Source organism: Calonectris borealis, chromosome Z, assembly GCF_964195595.1.
Source record: "Calonectris borealis chromosome Z, bCalBor7.hap1.2, whole genome shotgun sequence".
Lineage (NCBI taxonomy): Eukaryota > Metazoa > Chordata > Aves > Procellariiformes > Procellariidae > Calonectris > Calonectris borealis.
In genome coordinates, this window is record NC_134352.1 from 11,495,793 (window position 1) to 11,514,384 (window position 18,592).

Consider the following 18,592-nt stretch of genomic DNA (forward strand, 5'->3'; position numbering starts at 1 on the left):
TCCTGCCCCTGCAGGAAAAGGGGCAGGGAAGTTTATATTTTAATTTCCTGAAGTTTCCACTCAGTGTGTTTCATTGCCTGGGTAAGCCAGATGTGCAGTGCCCTGAGATTTACCTCATCCATTTAGTATATCTCAACAGATGTTTAAAACAAACTGAGCTGCAAATTGCCCATGTTAACTAAACCTCTAGGACACATCTGTGTAGAAACGTCTGAATTATAAAACAACAACACGGATAAAGCAAAATGGAGTAATAGCAGGCTAAAAACAAAGCCTCGTCTAACCATGTGAGGTTGATTTAATACTCAAGATACAGTTGTCCCAAAGCAAAGAACAAGAAAATCCTGAGTACATGGAGTTAAAACTCTTAAAATCGTGACAGGACTTAATAAATAAAACTCACTCTGCTTCTACAGTCAACACCTAGTCATCCCACAGCCAGAACATCACCTTGGCACTGACCTTTCCAGCCACTATCTGCTATACTCGCCCTCTCAGCTCCTCTCCTCTGGTGGTACGGGATCACGCCACTGGCATGGCATGGGGAGGTTGGGAAGAAGAGCCCATGTAAGCAACTTTTCAGTTTTTCATGCTTGATTCATCTTGCTGCTGCCCACACCTCTCCATCACAGCTTAAAGAGAGGGGTGAGGATTTGGGTCCAAGGCATGGAGCAGCTTGCCCATGGGGTGTTTTGGGTGAGCAGCCCATTACCCCCCTCCCCACTCGGGGAAGAGACCGGAGCGGAAAAGGCACTGGCTGCCTGGAGCGGGAAGGTTAGAGGGGAGCTCTGGATCCTGCCAGCTCGGTGGTGAGTGACAGCCCACCTGGTGAGGGCTGTGCATGGAGAGATGCTTAGGGTGGAAAACAAAACACCAACAAGTTTTCAAACACTGCTGATTGATCCTGTCTAAACGAAGCATTAGTTAGCACAAGGTGCCTAAGGGGCAAATGATCAGTTTACAAAACCCACTGCAATCTGAGAGTTTGCAGAGTTCCTCAGTCCACCTAACAAAAAAAAAGAAAAAGAAAAAAAAAAAAAGAAGGACCACCCCCCCAGCAGGCATGGGTGCCTTTATTTCTCACCGAGAGAAGCAGAGCTGAACATTCTTAGAATACTAAGGTCTGACTTTTACAGAGCTTTTAAAACTTGGAAGCCACAAAAATGATTCCATATCCAAGAAAACTCTTACAACTATTTTAACCCTTAGCTCTCCAAACACAGTCTGCTCCTCTCCTTTTTTCCCTTTACTGAATTAGCTTCGACATGCTGCTCTTTTCTTACCCAGAACACAGACAGGAGATGAAAAGCAATTTGTTTGGCAAGGAAGCCTGAGGAAGATGACAATTCTGCATACAATGAAATGCTAAGTACAAGCCAGAGACCTCAATTTTTCAGAAGTCATGCAACTTGCATGCAGTCTCCTTGAAGTGTGTGAGACTCGGAGGACACTCATTCTATACAGGATGAGCTTTTAATTCTGAGGTAGCTACCCTTGGATCCCAAAACCAGTATTTATCATTCTCAGTGCTGCCCAGAAATCCAGAAAATATTTCAGAGGAAATGCGGAATTGGGAATGGTAGACTACGACTCCAAAACAGCAATAGATGTCTTAAAGCTCTACATTTAGTGCACCAGCGAATGCAAAAGCAGTAGCACTGCTTTCAGTTTAGCTAAATACTCTGAAGTTTACCAACATACCAGGAAGGCTAGAGCTGAAAATCTTGGGGGAACTTCAAAATCCCCAAATAAGGGTATCAATTAAGAATATCTTTAAAATAAGCATAAGCAAGTAAGTATAGGAATAATTGAGTCAATATGTAAATACTTTCTCAACCCACAACTGCAAAACCATGGGTTTTATGAAAGTAAAGTTGTAACAGATGAGAAAAAAATCCAATTTGCAAAAAAATTTCTCTATTACCTAATGAAAAGCACAAACTATTGTTCAAACTGCAGAATGCAAAAGAAATAAGAGGTTTAAAAATAAAGGGGAAAAGATGATGTTTCCTTTAAAAATAAAAGTATAAGTTGAGGAGGCATTTACCCAAAGTTTAAGCCAAAAAATCAAAAAGTCTTAAGACAAGGATCTTGATTCATTATAGCCTTATGCCTACCATGCCTTATGTACAGATATAATTTCATCCACACAATGAAAGTATGAAAGCCTGTCATGAAGATACAACAGCTCCTCACACACCCTTTTCAGAATTGCATCTCCCAAAGTAATCGTTTGGCAGACTTAAAGAAAAACTTGTATGTTAAGATGTGGTGGGTCAGTCACAGGAGGCCACTTCTTTAATAGACTCATTTTGCCCTTCACGTAGCTGAAAAGACGCAAGGAAGTGACTCTCTTTGCAAAGGGATCCCTTTAACTCTGCTATAACATGATAAAGCATAAACTTTCTTATGGATCGTGTGGCAATGGCTAGCATAACCAGTAATTTTTAGGATGCTTTTGTAGTAGAGTATATTACTACGGAGTCTCAAAGCTAACAAATGTCCCAACTACTAGAAACTGAACTGAGAAGTTCTCTGGATCCTACAGTTTATACCTGAAAAGGGTAGGCCAAGATATCTAGACACTCAGTGTACCAAAGAGACCCAGTCACCAGCAACACTGGAAAAAGAAGCAATTTTACTTCTGCTGAGGAAGGTATAATTCACAAGTGACACAGATCCTGTTGGAAACTATGATTACGACCTCCACAGATTGACTATAAAACCAGGGAGGGTGTTGACCTTCCTTAGTGCTTATTCACTGTCGACTACTAGAAAAGCAAGTTCAAAAATAGCTTCCGTGGGCTAAAAAAGGAATGGGTGAGAGCAGGAAGTCCAGCTACCTCTAAAAATACCTTTCCTCTGGAAGATGCCAGGGTCACTAACTATCAGGTCTGAAATACCTCGATTTGGCCATACAGCTTTTCAGGATAGATAAATCAGGAGCCATGCCATTCACGATTCAAACACAAGAGCATTACTGAAGAGCAGTGATGGTCAGGAGCATATTGAGCTGGCCCAGCCTGCCCCCAGATCGCCAGCTCTGTGGTTTCAACTTCTTGCACTTTCTACTGCTGCAGAAAGGCACTGCTGCACGCTCACATGGAGTCTTTTTCACTGCAGAATTCTGCAAGCAAAAGGATATTTAGGAAATTAAAAAGCTAGAGGAATTGGGAAAAAATATCCAAGCACAGAGAGAGAGCGAACTCACCCCTTCAGCAACCTACCCAGTAATTGAAACACTGCTGCATTGTGGCTCCTTTTCCACAAATCCAGCATTTTCAGATGAGCTGCATCCCTCGCAAGCGCTACCTACATGTTCTGATGAATGTTTTCCAATTGAGCAGGAAATGGAGACTGTTTGAATCACGGTATAGTTCTACATCATCACATCCCCCCTTACATTGCTAGGATGGCTTATCCCCCCTTACATTGCTAGGATGGCTTAAACACTGATTACCAAAGATCTGTTCCCAGACCACACAGCATTTCTCTGCCACCCTGTCTCTGCCTTCCAAGCTCCTCTCAAAGGGAGGCCACCGCTGCAATGCGGAGGTATTGCAAAAATAAGCTAATTGGCTTTGCCAACTAGGAGAGACGTGATTGGGCATGTTGAGCCCAAATGTCCCACAGAGAGTACAGAAAGGGTTTCTGCAAAGCTCTTCAAGCTTCATTTTCTTGTGGGGGAGCTTTCATGACAAGCTGAGCTTCACAAACATTAGCCAAACGTGGGTATAGGCTCAACACCTCCTGGATTTGTGGGAGACATACAGGAAGGCAATTATATTCCATCAGTTAATTTAGTGACTGAAATATGCCACCTCTTATGCCTTCAAAAAAAGTCTGTGTCATGATGCAGACTAAGCTTCTCCACTACCTCACCCAGTTCACTCCCTGGTTGCCTATCTGCCTTATCCTCAACCTGAGCATCGTAGCCAGACATCCGACCTGCTGCAAGTCCCTGCAGGCTGCTGTGCAGGATGAGTGCAACACAGGACAGAGCTTCCCCAAAGACCCCAGCCCCGCGAAGAGCTTTCTGGAAGGAGGTGCAGCACACAGTCCCCTATTTGTGTCACTTTAGAAGCCATCAGGGTGGAAGAAACGGGAGGGGGGGGGGGAAAAAAGAAATCTGCACCTCTAACATCCCAAGTGAGTTTCCACACGTAATGAATTGCAACATGAATCCTCTGGGCCCAGTTTGGTGCTCAGTGAGCCAAGCTGGGAATTAATTCTTGGCTCCAGCAGCTGAAAGACTGGCCTTTTATGCTGAAAAAATGCTGTAGGCTATTGGGGCTACTTCCATCTCCAGGGCACACCTTCCATCACTCCTCACCAAGCAAACCAGCAAAGTGAGCACTTAAGAAAGTTTAGCCTACAAGTAAAACGCTTATTCAAAATTATGTTAATGAGCATAGCAAATTTCATTTTGGGCTAGAAATTGAGATTTCCAAATAAAAATATGAAGACTATCCTGTGTTTGCCATGGCAAATACATTTTTTCCTTGAAATATACAACAGGCAGTTTGGGTTTCTTTTGCTTTGATGAACTGCTTTGTGAAATATATAAATAGAATACAGAAAAATCTCTCTCAGGACTCTAGCAACAATGGGTTCTCTATCAGAAACTTGTTCATACAGTACTGAGCAGCTACCTGTAAGGCAGTATTGGTCTACTTTGAACAAAACGGAGATGTATTTTGAACCCCCGCTAATCTCATCTAGTATAAGAATAAAAAAAAAAGCATACTGGTATTTAAGTTTCCCCAATCTATGATACCTGTAACTGGGTGGATATACCTCTAATAACAAATTGTTTCTTCCAGTCTCACCGTTTTCTTTTGTTCTCTCATTTACCTTATTTACCACTACCTGAGATCTGTTTTGGTTAAGAGGTTAATTTGTTTACTCACCTAGAAGGGGAGAAAAAAATCAACACATTCGTTGGCTGCAGAAATTTGGGCACTAAATCCAAAATGCAAATCATGTGCCACCCCACAGGAGTCTGTTCTCAAGCATCGTTATAAAGAGGAAAAAGCTTCTGAGGATGACCATTCTGTGGCAAGGATAGTTTAAATCTCTTCCACTCTAATTCAAACAAAAAGAAGGGAAAATAGAGAAGTATTCAATGGCACAGAGTGGTAGAAGTGTTTTTTGGCTCTGGTAACCACACAGCCATGAAAGGCCACTATAATAGAAACTACTCTGGAACAGCTGCAAGGCAGTTATTTAAATATACTCATTTACTTCTCATATTTGGCCGGTAGGATCCACTGCTGGCAAAAGCAAAGAGAGAATGATGAATTTTTGTTGTTTTCTTGTTTTAAGCATTTCTGAAGCACTGTTGGAAGTCCCTGGTTCATTAAGCAACTGGAGCTCAAATCATTTTTTCTTCAAAGCTTTTACTGCAGAATTCATCTCATGCCATTCACAAAGAGAAAAGATACTAATCACTCCACAGAGTACATTAATCAGTTTAGATCACCACTTGTTATGTTTCCTTTTTGCAAGCAGCAAAGCCCTCTGGGATGCTAAATGCTTCTCACAGAATTACTTAACTTTCCGCTTACTGCATTATCAGACTAATCAGGTTTCTATGATATAATTTTGCTTATACATAGCTGAGGTATGAAGTCATCGCATGTACCACAAAATATCCCCAACTTAAAAATCAAAGTTCTGTTACTTTTTGTTTTTCTTTGTTTAGGAGCAGAATGGCTTATCTAATCTGAAATCACTAGATTCTGCCTTACAATAAAACCCCGTTGCCAAAAACTCAAAGCATATTCTGGAAATTTTTTGTTTCAGTGACTTCTCTGACATATGGTGTCCCAGAACTATTTTCTATTCCACATTTCAGCTATGGATAGCTAAACTACCCTCAAACTTTACTTATCCTTCTCATGTAAACATGGCCAAGATGCCTTAAATCTGTGCTCTTAATCACCACTCCTTACGTCTGGTAACAGGATGAAGTGGGAGGGAAAGAAGATGGGAGCAGAGAGCTTTGGAGACAGGTCAGTGCATAGGGACGGTATGAATTGACAGGTGGAAAATGTATTGCTTCAGTAGAGAGTTGTAGAGAGCACCAAAAGCACTTCCTATGTTGACACACTAGCACAAGAATATTTTAAAACAGTAACAATAATTTCACATCTAGTATCAAGAAATGACTTCCAAAAACTTTTCCAAAATGTTAAACTTTTGTTACCTGATCCAGAAGACAAACCTTGAGAAAGATACCATTAGCAATTAAATTACCAGGAACTTCCCTCATTGTGGTGCCACCACAAGCATCTGTAGGATTCAAGCTCAAGCAAAAACCTGTCAGGGTGGGCTTTGGATTGTAAAAAGTCCTGCTGAGGTCTCTGGGATTCTCTTCCGTGGTAAATAAGAGTCTATTCTTGTTTGCCCTGTGCAGTTAAAGGACTGATGACAGGCAGAGGAATATTTATTACTGAGATGTATACACATACATACGTTTACGCACATGTGTATACAAAATAGACAGTATTTATTTCTAAGACTAAATTGACCGAATGTGAAGGAAGCCAACTATCCTGGCAATGCTAAAGGAAAGTTTAAAGATAAAAGATAAAAAAAGATTAAAGATAAAGAAAGTTTAAAGTAAAGTAGCAAAACACTTCTTTTTGTAACTGAGATGCCATCTAGCTCATGCAGAAGGCATGTAAGGCTACTTCCAAGTTTAAAAAAAAAAAAACAAACCCAAACCTTCCTTAAAACATTAGTCTCTAAATGTCTTCTGCAGCACGCTCTGGCATCTGCTCAGTTTTAAAAGGCAAAATAATGTCCTCCAGAAAAAAAATTATTTTAATGAATATAGTTTTCTAAACTATATCCAAAATTCATTTGTATGTCAACACAAACGTGAAAGGCAAGCCCATGCAGTCCCAGTCTGAAAAGTGCTTTACTTCAACACTTCCATCTAATGATTCGTCTCTTTAGCTATGTGTCTCACTATGTCCTTGCCAGTTAAAAAACTCTTCCTTACCCTCAGAAACATGCACATGGCTCCCAGCTGATTGTTCAGAGCTGTTATTCCTTTACATAGGATTGAAGCCTTATACCAATCATCAGATCCACAATGGTTTACTGACATCTCTGGGAATTCATGCATGCATGCAAGTTTGCCCATATGGATATCAAATTTGAGTCCATTTTTACAACACAAGGTGGAGAGAATGATATTTTTCTACCATAATCTCCCACACTGAGATGCCATTCTTTGTTTGCTTCCTGTTGCCATTTCTTTTCGGGTCCCAAGTCAAATCTCATTGAAGCAGAGTTTCTAAAACCCAAATGTGGAGAGAGAGCTGTCTGGATTACCAGTGAATGACCAGAATAATCCATTTATCTCTAGTCTTTGGTCTAGCAATGCAAGTCCAGGGCAGGCTTTATTCAGCAGAAACTCTCTGCAAACCCAGGACGTGTGCGTTTATTCACCCGTAAGTACAACAGAATGGTGACTATGCTGATCATCAAGTCCTTTACAAGTGAGAGCTTTTCTTCCACTCATTCTTGCACCACAGTTGACCTTATTTTCCCTTTGAGAAGGCATTTATCCTGAACAGCAGTCCTTAGATACACAAATTCCTGATACATAAAGAAGGCTGTGAAGAGAGAACCCATGGAGACAAGGGTGCAAGTGCCTTTCAGAGCAGGCAAGGACATGGCCTGGGGTCCCTTCTCCAGAAAGGGAGAAGACTCCAGCAGCAGCCCGGCAGCCTGGCACACAAGCATACAGCATCCATCTCCTACCAGGTATTATGTTCCCCTGTAAAGACACAAAATCCTTTTCTGATGCTCATAGGGACAGTGACTTGAAAAGCAACAAAAATACCTTTAAAATATACTAGTTCTCCATTTGAAACACAGGAGGAAGTTTCTCCAAAGCAGATTTTGGATTCAGCTCGTTTCACATCACCACCCATTACTGGCCATGTTTTTTTGTAACTTCACAAGGTCCAGGGATCTCTGAACTACTGCATTTTTCAGTGCATGTTGCCAGGAGCTGTAGTGTCCTGAGCCAAAGAATCTCCAGCAAACAACAACAACAAAAAAAGCAAAATACCCATTAGATCTCCAATTTTCTGACATCTACCTTAATCAACTGTGGTGCCCTCTTCAGTAAAATACACAACCTTAAAAGTTTTAAGTTGCAACAGACACTTGGGTCTCTATGAAGTCAAAGGGACTTTGAAAATGCTTTTCTGCGATGAAATCTTGACCGTTATTAACATCTCCTTTTCTGTTTGTAATATTTACTTCACCAGAAAACACAAGTACGTGGTGTTCAGTACATGGAGCTGAAGAAATCACTTAGGCATTTATACATATCAGGTCTGAAACACACACTTTGATTCATGAAAGCAAGATTAGTGTGTTAGTAATTGTAAGTATATCATTAGTTTTATTGCTGCTTTTGGCTTAAAACTTTAGCTTTTCTGATAAGAACACTAAACCTGAAATTTCCTGTGGTATTATTCCAACTGAACCACATTATGACCTTCTCCTACTTTGTATTCATTAGGCACAGTAAAAATCAAACCATAGTGCAGGGACCACCTACGTGGAGTCAATAAAGATTGTATTTTGCCATATATTTTCTTCTACAAATAGTAGTATAACACAACAATGCCATGCCTCAAAGTATAACAACATTCTTAGCAAATGATGAGTGTCTTTAATACAGTATTTCAGGAAAAATTCCCTCGATGACTCAGAAGTGAGACAGGAGAAAAAGTTAGGATTCAATGAGGAAATAAGAAAGATGTTTAGTCAGCTCAGCTGCCAGAGCTTCACTGTGGTCTACTCACCTCAATCACCTCGGGTTGGGACATCATGGAGGACGGCACCAAATCGGTGGGGATATCCATGGTAGCTCAAAATGTCCCTGCTGTCCTTGCACCCTTCCTCTGCACCCACAAACCTTTGGTAGGAACACAGAAACACTTCCTCAGATCCTAGTCATGCTGGCATTTGCTCCTAGTAGGAAGAAAAAAAAATTGTTGAGAATAACAAGAGAACTGGGTTTGTAGTCAACACCCAAGCCCCTCGGCTGCTGCAAAACCAGCCTGTGAGTTTGCACAACCCGACTTGCTTACATGACCATTCACAACAGATTTGCAGGAGAAGTTTCAAAGGGCACATTGGAATTTGGTCCAGAACAGCAAAACAATTCACTCAATTCACTCACACAAACTAGAATTCAGACAACCTGAATACAGCAAGAAGGCTAATGCATAGACCATGTACACATTTGCAAGGAAAGATGGTCACCTACAGAGCTTTGGAATCATGTTAACGTTTTGTTTCGCACACACACACACACAAAAAATCCTCACAGAGGAGCACTCATAGAATTACTTGCTGGAATTTCGGATACATTTATTTCCTCAACAACTATTGTTTTACAGTTTGGTGATCATACGAACTTTTCTTCTGTGTTACAAAAATAACTGCAACATTATGACATCCTTATCATTGATTTATTTTAACCACACTTTTTTTTTGCCAGGTAGACACAGATTTGCTGCAGGTGAATATACTGAATTGCTGTGTAAAGTTTGATCAGATGACCCAACAGAATGAAATTATTTCTGTAACTATCATGTTTACCAAGGTTAGATCAGCTTCTGCATATGTTTCTATTCTTTTGTGCAAAGAAAACCAAACAAAAGGGGACAAAACTGTAAATGGCCAAGAAATTAAGCCCATTTAAAAATTCCAGATGAAGACTACTGCAGGTTTTTTTCCGAATCAGGCCAGACATATACAATACAACCCACAAATTAGCCACCGCAGAAAGGATTTTGGAGAGACACCTATTGCTCTCTCTATCTACCACTTCCTATTCTGCAAGTCATGTCGGAAAACCACTCACGCTAAGTGTATTCAGCGTCCAACAAAATGACCCCAAACCTAACTGCTGTTTTTCAAAATGATGCCATGGTGTAGTCATACAGACAATGCTAGTAACTTTCCTGGCCTCCAGTTCATTTTTTCAAAGGCTTGAAATGGCTTCACTTACTTACCAAGCCAAGAAAGAACAGGTAAGTGCTGTAGGAAAGTTGCACTCCACGTGCTTTTCTGAGTCAGTTATGTCGTGGTTGGCTTTTGGGTTTTTTTTTGGTGGACTGTTTGTTTTGTTTGTTTGGTTTTTTTTGTGTGTGTGTGTGTGTGTGTGTTGTTCATTTAAACTCAGCTTTGCATGCCACTGTGGAAATTATTCCTCCTTCTTAAAAAGCATCATCTTGAAATGCCTGCTTCACATTTCAACACATCCCCACATGCCTTACGTCACATGTAGCTGTCTCATCTTCCAAGCTCTTGGATCACTTTTTCCATCTTTATGTAGCTTTCCAGTGACCCCTATTCTTTCCTACTCATTTCTTGGTAGTAACCTTTCATTCTTTCCACTCCTTGCTCCAAATTTCTACTACTATACTCATGGAGAGGACATAAAATGGAGACTTAGAAAGCCTCCAAGAAAGCCTTCACTGAAAGTCAAAGAACCAAGCTACACATCCTTCAGGCTTCCTGTTTTCTTTTCAAAAACAGAGTTTTGCCTGTTTTCTGAAATTCACTAATTTTTCCACTGTGCGTGACAGATGAAGGAAACAGCGTCAACTTGAAACTACTGCTTTTCTGACCTAGAGAACCTTTGCTATTTGACTAAGAAGAGAGTGATTTTCAGTAAAACTCCATCAACAGCCTCAAAATCCTCAAACAGCACATTTCATCACTGTCTCGTGAGCTGTCACAAGTGTAACTTAAATAAGATCTCATAAGACCTTTGTTTTTGTTCTTCTCAAAACATGCTTAAGAGCAGCAATGCCACTGCACCTACTTTACAGCAGCTTATTCTTAGTTTCTTTTAAAATTTATTCTCTTCTCTTAATCCTGAAATGCTGCCACTCTTGGATAATAAAGATAGGGAAAAGATTACAGATGAAGCAGACTTTAGGGAAGACTATGCAGACCAAAACCAGAGCTACGCTTAGAATCCTGTTTGCCACATATAAAAAGGAGAGAAAATGATCATTTTTACTAGGGAGCATCACAGAGCAGAAGAGAAAAACTAAGGAAAAAAAATTTTAAGTCTGTGCAGCCTTTAGCTAGCTCTGTGCACTCCAGGTAGAACACAAACATCAAAAAAAGCTTAACCCCACAAAATCCATCGAGCACTTTAACGCAGATGAGAAGAGAAATATACCTGTAGTCATTTTTCACCATCTCTCTATGAAAGACAAAACACAGGATCAGTAAAAAATTCCTAAGCCTATGACCATTCCGCATTTCCCCTTCTGCACCTCGCTGCGTTTTTGTTGCTTGTATTGCCCTGACCCCTCAATGTGGCTAGGAAAAGGAAGACTTCTGCATACACCTTGCTTCTCAACCTCCTGAGCATGATGTATACAATGATTAAGACTTTATGCCAACTGGCCAGGCTCTTAAAAGCATTCCAGCTGAAAACAGGTTGGACTGTACAAAATTACTCTCCCCCCACTCCCAACCCGCCTCATCTCATTCAGCAATAATAAAGTGCAGAGGGGACTGTGCTTTCACAGCAGTGCAAAAGCAGGCTGACTCCATTCAAGGGAACAAAGGTGGCTCCTAACTTAATACCCATGTGAGTTCAAGGTGCAGCCCCGTGTTTTTCAAGAACTGCAAATAAAGGGAACAGGATCCTCAAATGAACTTTGCTAAAGGGCATTATGACAGAAAACGTAATCTCTATTAAAAAGAAAGTCTGAAACACAAAAGCACAGGAGTGGCTTCTTACTAATGAGATTTTGATGGCTTGCTGCACTACAAAGCGTTGAAAAAAAATACCCCAATTTTGAAGCAGATTCACACATATCATTCCCAAACACTGGAATTGCAGGTGTCGCAGGCGAATACCACTCCACGCACTCTTCTCTTGACAGATGTTGCTGTCTTTACTGAGTGCACCTAGAGAACTGCAAACTGGGGAAACACGTTGGATCTGTATCTAAAATTAGTAAAATGAAGATTATGGAATTTCTTATCCTCTGTGAAGGTGACTCATCTCTAAGAAATGATGTTTCACCATAAACTATAACATTTAGAAAGTCATTTATGGTAACACATTGAGTTTTTGGTTAACTGAGAAAAAAAAAAAAAAATCAGCTGACGCTCGGCAGAGTAGTGCATATCTAACACGCGGAGCAGGAACGCATATTCACCAAAAAAACCATATTGCTCTCCGACATGCTATGATTAAGCATCATGATTTCTGATCAGCTGTCTGAGACCACAGAAAAGAGGAACCATGCAGTTTTGTCATTACTTGGAGTAGTTAGGAGAAATGCAATCACGTATCACAAAAACATCATCTTGAAGGAACTGCTTCCAGAAAAGCCATTACAATGATAAAAATTATTACCCTTATTCCCCCCCAGTTTCTTGAACAGTACAAGTGATCTGCAATTTTGGAGCAATACAGCAATGCCAACAACTTCTGCATCACTGCTTATCTCATCTGGGCCCACAAACATACAGTGCCTCCCCCATCGCTGCTAGGACCGAAAGGCAAATTGGGTTTTCACAATCTGTGGCTGTCTCCAGTGTCAGACAATTTCAGGTGTCCTGCATTGTTTCCGCCTTTCAGCTTTGGTTTCCTGCACCCCTATCAGAGCATCTTTTGGTACCACAGCTTGACTTCACAGACTTCAAGTTTCTAGATTACATGACTCTGAAGATGCTGATTTGGTATGACCTTGAAGCTCTTAAATGTGACTTAGCTAAAAGCTACCCTCCCTGCACACCTCTAGTGAATAAAAGCCTAACTTCAGTTTCTCAGAGGACAGTTTTAACTCCTCATTGATCCCAGATGGATAGGACCCGTAAACCCATCAAGGGAAAAAAAAACCCCACGTGTTTGAACAACACGTAAAAAGGCAAGAAAGTAAGAAAATAGATCTCACATAAGGGTCCCACTTCCAGATGTCACTTCAGAGACATTCCAAATTTCATGTGGCGTCTGAAGTCTTGCCATCCAAAAGTAATCACTCGGCATCACTCACCTCCAGCAGCCTCCTTCATCAAAAAACCGCTGCTTGTATGCATTAGTTTGTTCAACACACAAATAAAAGCATGACCCCATCACGGCAGCCTTACAAGGCAAAAAGGCAAATGAATGCCATCCAGGGAAAAGCAACAGCAATGACTTGACCTGTCTACCACTTCAGTTTACCACTTGTTAAAGTGATGATGATAACATGAATTTTTAGTTACCTACTATGGACTCGTGGAGGTGTTTTTCTGCTCTCCAGTAACCACTTGGTTAATAAAAGAACAACTACGGATACACTTGCTAGCATATAAGAAAACAAACATGAAATGCAGAAGAATTGGTTTCAATTTCATGCTGCTAAGAAAAGAGAAGAGGCCTTCCTGTTACTCCTTCCTTTACTGTAGTGACTGCTAGGAACTATTGCAGAAATTTGGATTTTCTTTTGCAAGTTACAGAGCATTAGATCTTCTTCCTAACAGAAAGGTATTACCTCTTTTGAGTCCTTATATTATTTTAGGTAAAACCTTCACCACTGTTGATGTTGTCACTTTGAAGAGTAGATGTACAAATTCACTTACACAAATGCAATTCACTAGCTTAAAACTGTTCTGAAAAAGTTATTTAATAGTGACTCTTCAAACACTGTAATTAAAAAAAAAACTAAAAACCCCCAAGAATACATCAACATGATTTCGTAAGTGAGCAGAGGTACCTGCAGCTATGAAACGATAGTCTCATAGACTGGCAGACTGGCAAAGGGCAAATCTCACCACAGAAACACAGGTAAGAAGCTCTTGGTGTCCCTGAAATTCTCATAAGGCAATCCAAATTCTGATGTCAGCACTGACTTCTCTGAAACAGTTTGAGAAAGCCTTTGCATAAACACAGCACTCCATTTTTTTCACATTCATCAGTTCACCACTGGTTAAGATGAGGTGAAAAGCCCCGTGCCACGTCCCTGACCTGTCACCTCAGGACTTTCCTCCTCCTTCCTCGCGTGGCATGTCTGGAGTGGTGTTTCAGCAAACGTCTTGTTTTGTATCAGGGACCAGACTGCTGAATCTTGACGTGAGTTTGGTACGTGGTGTACTGTGACAAATAAATTCGCAGAATGAGCTGTATAAGGCGTGTGAAACTTTACTGGATGACCCGCCAAAGCATAAGGACAAGCTGAACTAATTTAAGTGGTTATTATCTCTACAATCCATATTTCCTCCCAATTCTGCCCTCTCTCTCTGTTCCAGGGTGTGTTTTGCCTGCAAATGAAGATAACCTCCTGCGCCCTGCGTTAACTTGCTCAGCAATTAAAAAAGCTGCAGTAAGTTAGTATCTGTGATTCTGTATTGGGCAAAAGAAGCAGAAAATAAATAAAAGAGGAGATTTCCAGACAGATGGTGTGGCCCATTGTTGTACTCTTGCCTTAAACTCCTCTGAACAACAGCAACAAGTCTTTTTCCACTTAATGAGACTCCTTCCCTACCGTCTCCCCATCACATTTCTGATGTCTCAGAAAAAAGACCTCCCCTTCTCTTTCCTCAGCAGATGCATCAATACAATTTGGAAGCTAGCACAAAATTAACTGTCCCTGTCAAACTTTGTTGACAGTGTGTGTATTTGAATACATACATTTACTGTACAAATTCTGCAGCTTGGTTGGTGCCAGGCTGGCTCTTTCACCTGACACCCCTCTCCAGAAAGCACGATAAAGGCTGTCATCGCATCCACTGTCTATTACTATAGCAGTACGTATCGGAATAGATCTAGTATATGGTACTGATTAAACAGGTTTAATAGCAATGAACCTGAAATTACACTTCTGGAGTTGGAAATTATTTTGTCAATAATAGCATGGAAGACAATTATCTATTTCTGGGGACTGATGTGAGCACTGGCTGGGTTGGACCACTATTCATATACATCCTTGTAGAATGAAGCGGTTGCAACTATTCAGCATGCCTTTAGACCAACGACCAGCAAACTGCACAAGTTACACCTGTTACTACAGCACATGCAACACTACCCTCCATTGTCCCAGTGAAGACCAGTTATACAAACACACCTCCTCCCAAAGCCTTCCCGTCTGTTGCTTCTAGTCACTGGACAGGCAGACAGACTGCTTAAAGAGGCTGCAGAGCGATAGCATCTTGCCCATTTGGAAGCTGTTAATAAGAATGAATAAATTCACTGTGAAAATGGATTTATAAGGTTCTACTGAGGAGTTGTGGAAGTCTGGAAGGGGAGGGCCAGAGGAAAGGGACAACGTCGCTCTGTTTCCCGTGCTGGCTGTACCATCACGCCCCTGGAAACAGCCTCTGCAGGAAAAGCCAGACATTTCTTGAGTTCAACTTCACTGTCTAGAAAAATAGATTTTACTAGAATTTGTAACATATGGAAAGGTTCAGACACAATAGGAAATCTCTACCTCGCAAATACTGGGTATTTGCAAAATATAAAACAACAACAACAAAAAAACCCAACCAAAAACCCAAACCCAAACCCCAGAGTAAAACATACTTGATGGTCTCTGCCCTTTCCCACTAGCAAGAGCATCACAAAAGTTACAACCAGCCCTAAGAAACTGGCCAGATTTTTCAGTCTGAGAAGACAGATCAACGACAGACTGAAGATGCAATGAAACCGAGCTACTCATTCACTTCTGCAGAAGAAACTGAGATCCTCACAGGAAACGAGGTGAATTTTCCATGCTGCTGTTACGCTAGCACATCACACAGGGGCAAAACATAATTTTTCACATGCACCAAGACAGGCAATAACTACACAGAGTAAAAGATGCTTATGTAAATAATACCTCAGCCCCAAAACACAGCACACACATTTGCCCAAACCGCAACTGGAAATCAATCCATATCCAGAAACATTTTTCCATCAAATCGCTGCCTCTGTGGAGAAATGACCTAGTCATTTCTTTGCGGTAATCAATGGTTAATTCACTTTGACATTAAATGTCAGTTCTTTGCAGATATTGTTTAAGAGATCAGACCTTTTCTTTCGCAGGTGGAGTGGGTTAATTCAACAGCATCAATTTCTACCCAGATAATTTCTGCTCACAGAACTTCCATTATTGGTGAAGTAATGCACTGTTTGAGCACAAACATTTCCAGAGCAATTATTAAAAAAAAAAAAAAAAAAAAGGGATAATTTTCCAACCTGACACAACAGATGAACAACAAAGAAACTGGCTAAACAAAATATCATTAAGGCTTAAAAGGGAGGGAAGGAGGAAGGGAGGGAGACGTGCAGCAAGAATAATGCAGTATTTTAAATGTTCCACTGTCATCCTCAAATGACTTGTTAATAATAAGTAAACTACAATGGATAATTGAACTGGTTGGCCCGAAAACCAGAATCAGTTGGTACTAACCCCTCTCACCTGCCATCCCTGTTTGGCTATATGGTAGCGCGATGAGGTTTTTGTAATATTCCATCCAACAAGCTGGCAGCTGCATCCCAACGCGCGGAGCTGCAGGAGCTGTAGCAGAGCTGCATTTAGAGCACGTCCCGTGCGACAGCGAAGTCTAACAAACATCTGCAAAAGGGTTGGCAGCGAGGTGGGCTGAGACGGCCTCCTGCCTAAGCGCTGGGAGAGAGCAGAACAGCCTCCAGCAAGACAGCAAGTGCCATCGCTACCTGCCATCTGATCTCCAGCGTGCTGCCGACCCGCCTCAAAACCTCTGGGGAGACCAGGGTAAAAGAACATGAATAATCCAACAGATCAGATCACAAGAGTGGAGATCCCCTCTTCTGGCTGTTGAAAAACATCCTCCTTTTACCCCGTGCGCATCATCTGCTTTCTGGCTTTTCTCAGGTTTTTTTGTTTTTCTTTTTTTTTTTCTTTTTCACAATCTGAGTACTTGTGACTTCGACAACCAAAAAAGCAGAAGGCAAAAACTTTCCCAACTTCGGATCTCACCCAGCCGCTGAATATGTCAAAGCAGGTACTGTCTACACTACTGCTGCTCCAACTTCAGAGCAACGTCCTAAACAATTGTCTTGGAAGTGACTCAGTGTCACAAAGATAAACCACAGAATCAGGAATTTTATTATTGCTATGGTCCTACATAAGTAATACAGCTGCTTCTATGTTTGTGTGAGGCCTGCTTTGATTGCACTTTGTCAGCTAAAGCATACATTCCGCATAACGTATAACACAACCACCTCTCAGCCACTAACAGCATCAAAAGCAAGACAGCAGCATGTTTAGCTGTGTATCACCTTGCAGATTGCTTTACTGAGAAGAGCAACAGCTGCCCAGAGCATTCAGCTTTTACTTAAGCCAGACCAAAACAAAATAATAACAAACAACACCTCGGGAAATTTAACCCCAACTCGCCCAGCCACCTGAAAAGCATCTTACAAAAAAAAAAAAATAATCAGAAATAAGAGAGCTAACTTGATGAGATCAAATAAAAATGCAGAAGTCCAAAAGCATATTACTAAAGCAAAAAAAGAAAAGGAACTCATCTTTCCTACTTTCCCTTCTGCCTTCAGCCAACTCACACCTGTACACCTCAGGGAGTTTTTAAAAGGTGCTCCAGGGAAGCTTCCAACTTCCTGAAGCTAGGAGAGACTTACAGTTTCCACTGCCCCAGTCTACACTTTCAGGGCCGCAATGCAGCTGGTAGCCTTCCTTATGTAAGCAAAAAAGATGAGGTTTTCAGCGGTAATCCAAGGCTAGAAAGAAAACGATTTCAACACAAATTTAAAAAATTGCCCTCGCATTCAGTAGGACTCTTCCACAACACAATAATCAACAGAGGATCTCAAATCTACATCGTTTGCATTCACAGCACAGCCTGTGCTTCAACAAAAAAATTACATCAGTCAAACCTTTTTGAATAGGAGCTCTGTGCTAATCAGGGAAAGATCATTGTTCTGGCCTCAATAATTAATAATATGAGGACTACTAAACTGCTGCTAAATCTTCCCATGATAGAATACAGGCTGCAAGGAGTTCAGCAAAGGTGTATCAGATGGAGCCTCCTTACCCAAGCTAAACAGTTTCATGAACTCTTTTCAAGCATTTTGTGAAACTGTCCCTTCTTCCCCACTGCAAGACTAAGGAGACAATCTGTCACCTTATTCATTTACCACGCACTGAACTAATTTACAATAAAATAGTACCACTGTGTGGTGGCACTGCCTCCGAGAAATCATCTGCTCTCACAGAGAACACATGGGTCAGGAGAGACATCTTCCCAGTCATCCCACCGGGGCAAGATCAGAGCCCCTGCCCATCCCCGCCACCCGCCAAAAAGCAGAATATTAAACTGAATATATAAAAGAAAAAGATCTCTAGTCACAGATTTTCAGTGCAAAAAATTTAGTAGATAGTACACTATCCTGAAACATTTTTCTTGCAGAGAAATCTTTTCCATATGCCACTCTATTTTGCCTGTCATTTGCCTCATACCCCTTTTGAGGATGACAAAAGCAGGCTGACCACAGTTATGCACTGGGTTCCACCAAGGGGCAGACAGTTCAAGCGTCTGTAACTAACCTATGCACGTCTGCCTT

General features: G+C 41.1%; 1 protein-coding gene across 1 annotated transcript in view; it reads right to left on the minus strand.

Moving 5' to 3' along the window:
• The window catches only part of LPAR1 (lysophosphatidic acid receptor 1), a 78,034-nt gene that overhangs the window by 45,099 nt on the left and 14,343 nt on the right, over nt 1–18,592 (minus strand). The window contains exon 3 of the mRNA XM_075136304.1: nt 8,835–9,003. Coding sequence (XP_074992405.1) covers nt 8,835–8,894 — 60 coding nt within the window. The 5' untranslated portion in view covers nt 8,895–9,003. The remainder of the gene's footprint in view (nt 1–8,834; nt 9,004–18,592) is intronic.